General features: G+C 44.1%; 2 protein-coding genes across 2 annotated transcripts in view; both read right to left on the bottom strand.

Annotated features, from left to right (window-relative positions):
• Positions 1 to 572: 572 nt before the first annotated feature.
• On the bottom strand, positions 573 to 11,039 carry gnpat2 (glyceronephosphate O-acyltransferase 2). Its single transcript, XM_056581082.1, has 16 exons — positions 10,650 to 11,039; positions 9,625 to 9,816; positions 9,167 to 9,343; positions 8,563 to 8,692; positions 8,012 to 8,139; positions 7,372 to 7,447; positions 6,735 to 6,886; positions 6,156 to 6,286; positions 4,996 to 5,237; positions 3,332 to 3,592; positions 2,999 to 3,078; positions 2,403 to 2,543; positions 1,971 to 2,070; positions 1,624 to 1,717; positions 1,450 to 1,511; positions 573 to 1,221 (listed from the first exon to the last, which is right to left on the bottom strand). Exons 1-16 carry the CDS (start codon positions 10,659 to 10,661, stop codon positions 1,169 to 1,171), a joined length of 2,031 nt encoding a protein of 676 aa, XP_056437057.1. The 5' UTR covers positions 10,662 to 11,039; the 3' UTR covers positions 573 to 1,168.
• A 74-nt stretch (positions 11,040 to 11,113) lies between these two features.
• Positions 11,114 to 13,394, bottom strand: part of LOC130374362 (phosphatidate phosphatase LPIN1-like) — a 22,506-nt gene continuing 20,225 nt past the window's right edge. The window contains exon 20 of the mRNA XM_056581083.1: positions 11,114 to 13,394. This exon is cut by the window's right edge and continues 138 nt beyond it. Coding sequence (XP_056437058.1) covers positions 13,328 to 13,394 — 67 coding nt within the window. The 3' untranslated portion in view covers positions 11,114 to 13,327.

Raw genomic sequence — 13,394 nt, 5'->3', positions numbered from 1 at the left:
CACGTCCAGCAGCCCCCTCCCTCTTCGGCCCAAGGATACCCACCGCACAGCCACCACCCACCCCCCGCGCGGAAGGGTACGCTCCACTTCATAGAAGCGATGTGCGTGGTGTGCGAAACGGTGCCCAATCTGATGTGCGCGGCGCTCAGCGTAGGTGCGGCGCTCTGCCACGCCTTGCAAGGGGGCTTTTACGTGCTGGCCGCGACGCTACGCACCATTCAGGCGAATCTGTTCTCGCAGATGAACGGCGAGAAGGACAGGTGGGACAAAGAGCGCCACCGCGCGAAAGAGACGGAGAAAAAGATGAATTCCAAAGTGCTGGAGTACATCTCGGTGTTCTGTCAAGACCCAGTCACTGCTCTGCGCATCAAAGTGGACGTGCCACCTGTATATAGATAACATAATGGGAATACGTATAATATAATTCTTTCTATTGGCTACTGGCATTAAAGGGCCCTTTGTGTATCTGCTAAAAGGGGTTATTTGTGCTGAAAGGTTGTTATAGTTGTTAATTGAAAGGAAGACGACTTTTATAACCTGGGACGGAACACAAAATGTATGAAAAACATTGGTTGTACAACACAGTGTGTGAAGTGTATAGACGTGCAATTACGGTGCTTTTAATTTTATTACATCCTTTATTACATGATATACAGAAATCAAAAATAAATATCTCAAACAAAGATTACTATTCAGATATCACAATGTGTTATAGAAGGTTTGTATCCTCTGGACTACTGGATTATGTCACATAATTGCACAAATCAATTGTTAGATCCAATTCCAGCCGTCCTTCTGGTTTTTTGAAAGCACTTGAACATGTATTCATAGAAACTGAAAGTGATTTGGTCAAGTAGCCTATGGATAACATAGTTGATACACATAACTAAGGCAAAAGGGGAATGCCAACATCTTGGGGATCATTTGAGAAAAGAGTATTGCAGCAAGAACGGTTGTCTTCATTTAAAAAGTTGCTGTGTTCAATCTGATGGGTTCCACAACATCTCAGGGACAGGAAGTAAGGGGAGGTGGCCAAATATGGAGCCCAGCCTGGTATTAGAGTAGGCCCTTTGTCTGAGGACTGGAGATAGAAGGGGAAGAGGAGGGTGGTGGGGATGGAAGGCTGCAGATGGATCCCTCCTTTGTGAATGAGGGAAGGTATGGTCGTCTAAAGCCTGGAGTCGGGGGCTGTCTGGACACTCTGAAGTGGGATTTTACCGCCTATGAGGAAGCAACAGCAAGGAAATGATAAAGCTTAGTAAGAACAATACATTCAAACATGAAACTTCAAAATGGTTAAAAACATGCTTCAATACTGTTAGAATACCTTTCCAGTCAGGAAACACGCATTTTATCATTAAGATAATCAATGAAGATTTGGTTTTAGAAAAAGTATATAATATACACACAAAGTGATTCCAGTGACGGCAGACGATATAGCTTACGTACACAGCATGTCTGCGATTCTTTGTACGGATGACTTGTTAACGCTGTACTCTGTCCGCTCAGCCCTGAAACAGGAGAACATCAGATGAATCGACAGACAGCGTTCACTCTGCCCCACACCAGAGGAGCTTAGGGCCCAAACCGCTTTGCCCTGCAGGTGCTAAGCTCATCACTCACGTCCTTAACTTTGTCACCGCCTCCAGCCGGAGCAGAGACGACAGAGCGTTGCTTTGCGTGTCGGAGGAAAGGGCTTCATAGGTCTGAAGCTCACCTATGGGAGGGGGGGGGGGATAATAAAGCGGATAAACTGTGCGAAGGGGATCTCAACTAGCAGAGGAAAAATCTATTCCGACATAAGATTAGTGTCATAAAGTGTCACTTGTAATTTAGTTTAAAATAAAAAAAAAAAACATACATGGTGGTAATCTATGCCGGGCGATTTTGTTTGAGATCACTCTAATGTTTCCAGTTTCCACACAGATCTTTGGAATAATCCTTTTTAACGGTTAATCATTTTATTTTACCTGAGAGGATGAGGCTGGTGGCTAGCTTTCGTACGGAGGCTACAAACTGTTTCTCTGAGAACGTGTTGTCTCCCGCTTCACACAGATGACTGAACACAACCTAAACATAGCAACAAAAACAAAAAATCTAACATTGTCTCGTTTGAATAAATAAAAAAATAAAAATTAAAATACAGTTTAGATGTTATCAATACAAAATACATTGGTCTCATGTAAGGGGATAATGTACAGCGAGCCAAACTTCACCAATCATGACGACTATGCACAAAATAAATCAATAATTGTCAATCAGATTGTACGGTTGGAACTGCGTCCATAGCAACGGTCTGTTATTCACAGCAGCCTTTTGCTATTCAGGAATAACAGACGGTAGAAGGCCGTCATTGACCAATCAGTGAGCCAATCAATGGGTACTATATGCCGGCATGTGACCTGATAGGAGTCCATGAAGGGTTGTAGAAGTGTCTTCAGGAAGGTCATGGTCTGATGCCCAGCGTCAGTCACGGATATTTCCTCTTGGCAGCACTGGATGGCTCCGGCTTTCCCCAGCAGGGAGCACGCCTCCTCAAAGTCCTGATAAACACGTGATCGGCGCACGTTTATCTCCCAGCTGGCTCCGCAGGCAGTAGAACGGAATACGTTGACCACTAGTAAAGAGCCTCCTCAACTTCAATGAGTGTCAGCCAATGACTGGACAAGACAAAAGGCGCTGCAATATTTCAAAGATATGGTGCCAAATAGGCAACCTACACGTATCTTAACTTACACAGTAGGTAATAACACGAGTTCAATCACATGATCCGAAATTCCAGATGCTTTATTGGCATGAGCGTTTTTTTTAATAAATATTAACCAAATGAGGAACTAAATAATAATAATAATAATATTAATAATATAATAAAACATGGTGTTAAAAAATTAAAATATGAAAACATGATTAAATCATGAATCACGTTATTCATCAATAGTAACAACCACTTCACTTTCAAAATCAGATGGTTTAATAGAAACTCTTGCTCAGGCGTTACCTGAGTGGACTGGCCAGGGGTGAAGACGATCTCTACTGAGAACACATCCAGGAGGAAGACGAAGAAGGCCTGGAGCTCCCCTGGAGATGGAAAGGGGATCGTTTGTGTGTGTGTGTGGGGTTTTGTTCTACCCTAAAACATGAACTAGGTTTGTACCACAGTGCTGTACAGTGTGCGTGTGTAGTCCATCTGTCTGGGTTTATCTGTGTGTGTGTGTGTGTGTGTGTGTGTGTGTGTGTGTGTGTGTGTGTGTGTGTGTGTGTGTGTGTGTGTGTGTGTGTGTGTGTGTGTGTGTGTGTGTGTGTGTGTGTGCGCGTGCGTCTCTACACTTACGTCTCTGCCGACTTGCCGTGACGTGCATGGCGACCGCTAGCATGGCGGGCCGCGCAAACACATGCAGTGCCTGGTTCCTGTGGGACGCCATCATGAGCACCGCCACCGCCCGCCAGGCCACGCCCTCCTCTGCACTGGTTGGCCGTCTTCCCGCAAAGCCCTCCTCCTCGAGCAGGAAGACTCGGCCCCCTCGACGACGAGCCACCGAGTGATGGAGAGACATGTTGGATGACATTACCTCGTCCGACTCCCTGGTCCCCCCTAGAGAGAGCAAGTATCGGACTCCTTAGAAATGTGATTTGTGGGCGTTGAGGTGATTTTGTGTGTGTGTGTGTGTGTGTGTGTGTGTGTCTGAAATGTAAAGAGTTAGTGTACATTGTAGTTGTCATTACAAATAGCTTGCGACTGCGAGTGTTCCCAAATGTGTAATTGTGTGTCCATATGGGTATGTGTGTGTGTGTGTATTTGTGTATGCGTGTGTGTCTGTATGTGTACGTGTCCGTATGCGTACATGTTTCTGTGTGTGTGTGTGTGTGTGTGTGTGTGTGTGTGTGTGTGTGTGTGTGTGTGTGTGTGTGTGTGTGTGTGTGTGTGTGTGTGTGTGTGTGTGTGTGTGTGTGTGTGTGTGCGCGAAGGGGGAGGGAGGGTGTATGTGTTTGCGTTTGTGTATGTGTGTGTGTTGGGGTGTGTGTATTGAGAGGGGGTGCAAATGTGTGTGTACTTGGGGGGAAGGTGTGTTTGTGTGTGTGCCTGCATACGAGTCTGTATGTGTGTGTATGTGCTCACACTTGACTGTGAGGTGGTTCAGTCATGTCCCTTCAGGGTAATGGACTTAGGGTGTTTAAATCCCCAGGGACGCCTCCTAAGTGAATCTGAATGCTTGTGCCAACTTGCATTCATCTAATCTGTCTGATCTTCAGAGCAGACCCGAGTCAAAAAGCATTTACTGTACTGCAGTGAGCTGCTGGCAGATGCCACTGAAGAAGGACATGTCTTTAACTCTTGCCTTGCCTTGTGCAATGCAATGCAGTCGTCCTTTGCAATACAAGGTTGTTGTTTTACTAATGCCCTCTAGTGGCCAAATAGGGGGCTACTGAAGCGTGCCTTGGTTTAAATTAGCATGCATGACTGAAGTTATCGGATAGCTTTGCACTTTAGCTAACCCCAATGGGTTTGTAATGAAGGATTAATGTCTATGTATGGAAGGAGTAAAAAAAAAAATCTAACTATATAATTCCTGTGTGTTATACTTAATTTATATTATTATATATATTATACTTAAACTGTAATATTGTAAAAGATTGAAACATTATCAATTGGAAGTTAATCCCTTTTCAACTGTGAGTGTGGTTGAAAAGTCAAAGTTAAGTTCATATTTGAGTGGTAATATCTGCTAAATTACTTAATTACTAACCCCTAACCCTTTATTACTTCACCAGAAGAGATACGTCTTCATTCTGTATCCATTATGGGCTGTCTCTCCTATATTTGAATACCATTGGCTAAAAAATCTCCGGCCGAGTCTGATTGGGTGGCATTCAACAGGACAAAGGCCAGGGCATTTGCATGGACGAAGCTGCATCCGCGTGTCCACTCTACTCATCCATCCATCCCACCCACCCGCACCCACCCACCCGCACCCAGCCACCCACCCACCCACCCACCAGGCCAGTTGAGACGAGCTCCGAAGGCCAGCGCGTGCCCCCGGAGCCAGAGGGTCCTTTGGGCGAGGGCTCCCCAGGGCAGGCCCTCCTGGACCAGGCTGGGGACGGGGCTCTGGAGCAGCACCGTGGCCATGAGGGACCAGGGGCTGAGCACCGCACCCTGCTCCTGGTCCCGGACCACGCGGTGCGCCAGCAGGCTGACGCAGGCCTGCATGTCCTCGCCGGGTGTCTGGGGTAGGTCCCTGGACGGGGTTCGACCAGGGGGGGGGGGGGGGGGGGGAACCGGGGGGAGGGAAGAGGAGGATTGAAATTAGATGGAAAATGTAGGGTTGGGAATCAGTTTGAAGGAAACTGATTAAGGATCTATCGTCAATCGACAGAGTGGAGTTTGATGAAAAATAAAAAATGGATTGAATTGAATGACAATGTGTTTCTTTCTTATTTAGCAGATTCATCTGAATTCAGTAAAAGAGATGAAGGGGGAATAACATTTTGCTCATGGATACAAATCACTATAGACATTGGGAATCAAACCCAGAACCTTTTGCCTCGGGAGTCGACCTCCCGAGCCATTGCACTATTTCTCTCACCATTTATCTGTTAAATTTGTCCAAGCATGGACATTTCATGCTGACAGGACGATCAGTCTACCGTGGGTCCGTGGGTGCATAATTATAGCCTCCCAACACACGTCTTTTTTTTTTTCAAATGTGGTATGATTACCCCTGGTGGTAGACAAGGGTAATGCAGGTGGTATGTGGGTTTACTGTCTATTCTTGAAATAGACACATTTACAGAAATAGAAGTTTCTATAAGTTACAAGGATAATTAAAAATAAATGAATAAATAATCTTTATATAAAATAAAGAATAGGATCGATTTTTGCATCACATTGTGTGTTTTCCTTTGGTATGCTGATATTTTAGCTTTCTGATAATTTCATTTATTTATTTAATATTATAAATTAATAATTATGCATTAAGGGAGAGCTGACACTATCTGCCCAGCCACTGCATGCGCATCCATATTTTACCGTTTCCATATGAGGTTGTACTCGAAAGGGCTTGATGACATTTGAGTGGTACACCTAAAGTCACATTTCGGGAACCACCATCCTTACACACACGTGGATCTATGTAGTAGCGTGTGGTGTTTCGTACCGTGGTACACGGTTGTAGTGGTTGCGGTCGATCTTGCCCTGACACATCTCTCTCACGGACAGAGCCTGGCCGATATTAACGTGCATGCTGCCGTAGTTTTCCCACAGGACACTGCTGGCCTTCAGAAGACCCTGTAGATGCGAGAAATTAATACACGATTAGTTATATACTGTGTACGGAAAAAATAGCAGATAGCGATAGTATTAACATGGACATCAACCCAAAACTAGTTGTTTTTTACAGAATCAGAGCTAGCCAATAAGACATGTTTTGACAGGTGTGTGTGTGTGTGTGTGTGTGTGTGTGTGTGTGTGTGTGTGTGTGTGTGTGTGTGTGTGTGTGTGTGTGTGTGTGTGTGTGTGTGTGTGTGTGTGTGTGTTTGCGGGTGTGCGTGTGTGTTTGCGGGTGTGCGTGTGTGTTTGCGGGTGTGCGTGTGTCTGCATCAGTGTCTGTGTGGGTCGGTTGGTCGGTCTGTCTGTCTGTCTGTCTGTCTGTCTGTCTGTCTGTCTGTCTGTCTGTCTGTCTGTCTGTCTGTCTGTCTGTCTGCGTGTGCGTCTGCGTGTGCGGGGGAGAGGGTACCCTGGTGGTCTCCCTGGGCTTGGGGACCCCCAGTAGCTCGTGGGCCAGCAGGGATTCCTCCACCACGCGGTCGTAGCTGATGCTGATGGGCACCAGGGTGATGTCGTACACTTCTCCTTTAAAGAAGGGCTCGAGCACCATGTGCATCATACCTACACACACACACACACACACACACACACACACACACACACACACACACACACACACACACACACACACACACACACACACACACACACACACACACACACACACACACACACACACACTTTTATCCAAAGCTATTTTGTTATCATTAATGAGCAGGTAGGGTTTAATACATCTTTCTGAAGGAGGCCTACCTATAGGCCAAAACACAAGGAGCGGAAATACATATACAGTACGACTCAAGTCTATTTTGGACGCGGAACTTCAAAAATATATATAACTCGGCTTCAGTCCACACATGCTTTGGGCTAAAGACATTGCGGTTTGACCCAGGAACCTTTGAGCTTAGGACTCCCGTACCCCACCCGAACCACAGGGACTATCCTGGAGACGGAGGCACGCACACATTTAGCACACCTGCAACAGCCTGCATTATCATGGAAAAGGGTCTCAAAGGGCTTGAGGAGAAGGGAGGGTCTTCACTCACCCAGCTTGGGCGGCAGGGCCTTCAGAGTGCGACTGCGCAGTCCCTCCACATAGAACTCCAGGGGCGCGTAGGCTCGCTGCACGGCGACGTGTTGGGTCGGTCCCACATAGAGGAGCAGGTGGTTACAGGAGGGTTAACCTGGGAGTGATCGGTCATTCTAAGGGAATTCTAGAATTTGAATTTCCATAATGTTCTTAATCCATTTGGATCGCTCAGAGCGTCTTCATTTTTTCCGAAATTGGGGCAAAACAGCAGAACATATCGGCAGGATTCCACTCGCAACTATAAACATGTAAAAAAACATTCCGAATGGTGGCGTAAACATATATCCATCTTTAATCGTGTGTTTTTTTCAAGAAATTTATATATTCATCCCTGTTTCTGTGCTTTGCAACAACAATTAAAACAAACAAGAAAGCAAGAGACACCCTAGGCCTTAACCCTAACACCTCATAAGCCTACACATATATACCCTTCCCTCAGCAAAGAGACTCAGTCAATGATGAGGAGGAGTTTGCTGACATACTGGAGGACTTCAGGCGAAGCTGAGGACTTATTGTGCCGGTACTTATTGTGCTGTTATTAATGCACAAGACACAGAGATGGTCAAAGAAGGTGTGAGAAAAGGCTGCGCTCATACCCGTACGATGGTTTTGACATACTCGGACAGAACCGCCCAATACAACTTGTCTGAACCGATGCCGCGGCGGATGTAGAACGCTCCGCAACGTCTAAAGATCTCACCCATCAACTTCATTTTCGAAAGGGCTGGAATGACGGAGAGAGAGACGGAGAGAGAGAAAGAGATAAACATGTGACTGTCTATACACCAAGACATGTCTGACGTAGAAATCACATGATGCATGGGTTAAACCTGCACTGTGTAACGTATCTGCTGCTGCTATTAACTAAATTAAAGAATATCTGACCCACAGCTATATCTATAGCTTAAAGGCAAATAAAATCTTGTTGCCCCCTTGTAAAAGAGATTTATAATATCTCAATGGGACTTGGTTAAATAAATAAAGGATAAAAAAAAAAAAATATATATTTATATATATATTGTATTTGTATATCCCTTAACCCCAATAAAAGTCTACAAGGGCTTTGATTATATTTATTTGAATATTATATATTTGTGTTACGCTACATTGGAAGCTACGACGCTTTCACATTGAAATAGATACTTGCGAGTTCCTGCTGCGATCACCGGGATGGGCAGGTCGTAGGTGAACGACAGGAAGGAGATGATGAGGAAGTCCATGTAGCTCCGGTGGTTGGGCATCAGGATGACCGGGTAGCCCTGGGCGGTCGGTTGGAGCTATGGGGTGCAACGATTCACAAGGCCATTAGTATACAGAACCACACACAGCACAGTTCTAATCCTTGGTGTATGGTGCTAATGTGATAGTGGTGATCTGTTTAAAGTTATGACACATATGTATGAAAAATTAAATAATCTTTGTATTTATTGTATACATTAAAAGGAACAGGCTGGGGTTTAGAGGTCTCTTGCCCAAGGACACCTGCGGACATTGGGGTTTGAACCATGACCTTTGACAAACACCCTCACCGTCACAGTTCATGTTAACACGGTGATTGCTAGTTAGCTACTGAGTTTTTATTGCCAAACACTTTTTTCTTTTTTTAAAAAAAAGGGGTTCACAGCAAAAAACTACAATAAAAAGAAAAGATTCAAAAATGATTTTAAAATGTAAAAATAAGAAAAAAGGAAAAACAAGGAAAATATGAAAAATATGAAAAGTGTCCAGCAGGTATAAGCGGAGCCCCTGACCCTTTGGAGCCCGTCCATGTTGACGTTGACGCGCGTGAAGAGCCTCTTCATGGCCTTGTTGAGGCCGTACCCCAGCAGCCGGATGGAGCTCATCTGCAGGTTCTGGGACATCTCGCTCAGGATGACCTCCACCTGCTGCTCCACCGCCTCCACCGTGGACCCCGTCTCCACGGCGACCTGCACCAGAACGGGGGAGGGGTTGTCTCTGTACTCTTGTGGTATGCTGAGGCGATGCACCGGTCACATAGATGTCGCTGTAAATACTCCAAGGGGAGATTCGTCGCTTATGTTCTTAACTGTATTTATTTAATTAATTTTGGTTTTCTTTAAACAAACAAAAAAAATGCAAAAAGCACGCACACAAACACACACACACACACACACACACACACACACACACACACACACACACACACACACACACACACACACACACACACACACACACACACACACACCTCCTTGGTGATGTATCGCAGGTGCTGGGACGTGCGTACGGCGGCGGTGAGTTCAGCTGCGCTGCAGGGTGGGGGTCCGGTGTCGGGCACGGAGGGCTTGAAGGTCCTGAGGGCGTGGCCGAGGTCCCAGCTTCGCCTGAGGTCCTCCAGTATGTCAGCAAACTCCTCCTCATCATTGACTGAGTCTCTTTGCTGAGGGAAGGGTATAGTTTTCTTAATTGTTGTTGCAAAGCACAGAAACAGGGATGAATACACTATTTTATCGTATACTTTTATCGATATATATTTTCGCAACCGTTCTGAATATTCTTTAATATGTTTATAGTTGTGAGTCTCCCATAGTTTAATATAGGGGAGGTAACATCGTTCTCTTGCGTTTTTATCTCGCCATGGAATGCCATGAAAGCGGTGCTCCAAATATAAGCGAGAGAGAGGGCGGGACTTTCAGTCGCATGGGTTTAGCGCGTATGAGGTTTACCGGCAAGAGGCGAGAGAGAGGGAGGGACTTTAAACAGTGTAATATTATTTCCCTTAAATGTAATTCGAATCTTTATTTTTTTCTAAATTAATTTCAAAACTCCGCATTCATTATCCTTTTCATTGTTAGTCTTGTTGTGTTCTTATTCGTCTCGCTCCGGAGCCTGTTAAGCGATGTACATAGATCATAGGAAGTAAGGGACCGGAAATGCGTTGCGGTGAGCAGGATAACGCTGAAGTCCGGATCCTATCCCTAGTCCAATATACAGGGAAGGTGACTGCTTGTCCACCGTTCTGGCGACTCGCTTTGTTTACCCTTAGCTCTTTGGACTGTAAATAGAAGATAACGACAAATAAACTGTTTTCTTTATCTTGGTAAAGTAAACTTTGCCCTAGGGGATGGCCCCGCGTATGATACACTCTTATTCGTTTATCGTTTCGATTAACAGCATAAACTCTGGCCAAACAATGCATAGCCAACACAAAAACAAGACTACGCTACTAGCATTCGATATCTGCGAATTTACAATATATAAAAGCGTTCTTACCGGGGTCGACATGATGTAGGTCCGTCGTAGCAACTGCTTATTCAGTCTGCCTGCATTGTACTTGTAAAGTGAAGCATGCAGCCTGACACCCAAGGGTGCTATAAAAGGAGAAACAATATACCGGACCAATAGTAAGGCTGTATTTTAGGCACTCCTCAAGAGGTGAAGCCAGGATGCAGGAACGGCGGTCCTCCTTTTTGTCAGGTGGACTACGAGGGAAAGTCCAATTCATAAATATTTTCGCAGATAACTCATGACTTTCATTGAGGAGCTGTATGATTTAAAATGAAATTAGACGGGAAAGGTGAGTCTGGAGTCTTCTAAAAGGGAAAGTCATAATCCAACTGCAAGTTTCATGATGTCTGAATTCAAATGTGAAACCCTAAAAACAAAAAACATTCCCCTATTTTTGAAACATAATTGACAGATATGTGTTGGAAGTTGAAGATCACAGGAGACTGGACTAATCAACACAGAACAGATTTGTTTATTATTGACAGGGAATTAATCCAAGGCAAGTTCATTGAATTTGATAACAATGTTTTAACAGTGAATTGGTCAAGAAAAAAACAATGTTCTGCGGAGAAATAACTTCAGTGAATAGTGATGAGTCAAGACAGCCACGTGGCCTCTTTCATAGAAAGAATTAGTCTTATTATCACTACTCAACCACCACACAGTCCTCCTACAATACTTTTGTGATATTCAGTGTCACATTCGTAAATAAATGAGAACGCATATATTTAAATAAACCACAAGGAAATTCACATTGACAGTTACTGAATTTCCCTGTTCATGTGCTTCGGATTTCAGCTGCAAAAGAAAAGTTATTTTCAATTGTTCTCATTTCAATTTACTCATTTCTGCAGTGCTTTGGTAATAAAACACGTCTTTGTTTTGAAGCTCTTAAAATCAACTTGCATCCAATGCATTTGATTTGGCCAAGCAGAAAGGACTGATCTCTAACCAGAATGTGTGAAAGAAATATCAGGCTATCAGGTAACGTTTTGCTCACACATGCAAGCAGTCAAGACACTACTAACACGAGTTACACACTGGATTAATACAGTGTTTGGCAGGAGATTGGATACATGCAGCGAGACGTGAGAGACGTGACACACACACACACACGAACACACACACACACACACACACACACACACACACACACACACACACACACACACACACACACACACACACACACACACACACACACTAACAAAAATATTCAACACACACAGACGCACACACTTTGTTGTTGAAATATATGGCACATATACAGAGAAGGAGGAGCTTCTATGAATGACATGATGAGGGATGTGACAACGACAGGACAATATAAAAATACAACACAATTGACGGTGTAGCGGCCACAAACCGAAAACACATGCCTTCATACAAAACAATGTCGGACCCTGGGTATAAAAATAAAACAAAAACTATGAATGAATGTCTAACATGTCTTAAATATCATCTCGGTTACACACACACACACACACACACATCGACACATACACACACACACACACACACACACACACACACACACACACACACACACACACACACACACACACACACACACACACACACACACACACACACACACACACACACACACACAAACAGAAGCTTCCACTCGTTACCTGAATCCTCAAAGGGTCATTCAGCAAGTGGTAAGTTAAGGCTTTTTCTCTTTCTAAGAATATGTGGTTTACTCATTTTTCGAAGCCAAATCTAATACACAACCGAGTATACCTTCCTCCACATGCATTGTGCTTTGTAATATACCAACTGCCCGCCAGACTTTAAACATACAGCAAAATATCATGCATACTTAACGCATTATGGTTTCACATATACAGTGACATGCACATTTGCATTCAGTGTTCAACAAGAATCTCTAAAAAAATAGGTGAAAAATATAGGAACAAATGTCTAATAAAAGTACCAACCGCAATATATGTCCGATGGGTCGTTGAATATTGCTAACTTTCTCAATGTATCCCACTGTTTAAAACGGCATGAACCTATAATAAAACAATCTATAGTTTAAATAAGAAAGATATATTTTTTCAAAACTGCACCAACTCAAAAAACAAATAAATATAATATGACATGTAATAAGCTGCCTGAGTATACGTTTCAAATGTTCATCTATCTATCTATCTATCTATCTATCTATCTATCTATCTATCTATCTATCTATCTATCTATCTATCTATCTATCTATCTATCTATCTATCTATCTATCTATCTATCTATCTATCTATCTATCTATCTATCTATCTATCTATCTATCTATTAATGTTTGCATGTATCTCTGTTCATACATCATTTCAGCCACGGATGGCATCTCTTAAAGAAAGTGCGGTTTTACTGAACATTGTTCAATTAAGACAAAAGGAGTCACACTCTGCAACTGCTTCTCACTAAAATCTCTCTAAATGTCACCCGCCCACCTACCCCCACACACACACACACACGCACGCACGCACGCACGCACGCACGCACGCACGCACGCACGCACGCACACACACACACACACACACACACACACACACACACACACACACACACACACACACACACACACACACACACACACACACACACACACACACACAATCAAACACACAATCACATAGCCTACATTACACAAAATCTGGAGAACGCTACACGCTGCCCACTGCCCGTCCGCTGCAGTCGTCGGTGGCGCTAGCCGTCTCCGGAGCTGTAGTT

This window comes from Gadus chalcogrammus, chromosome 21, assembly GCF_026213295.1.
Source record: "Gadus chalcogrammus isolate NIFS_2021 chromosome 21, NIFS_Gcha_1.0, whole genome shotgun sequence".
In the NCBI taxonomy this organism is placed as follows: domain Eukaryota; kingdom Metazoa; phylum Chordata; class Actinopteri; order Gadiformes; family Gadidae; genus Gadus; species Gadus chalcogrammus.
Note: the sequence above shows the minus strand (reverse complement) of the source record. Positions and strands in the feature narration are given on the sequence as shown.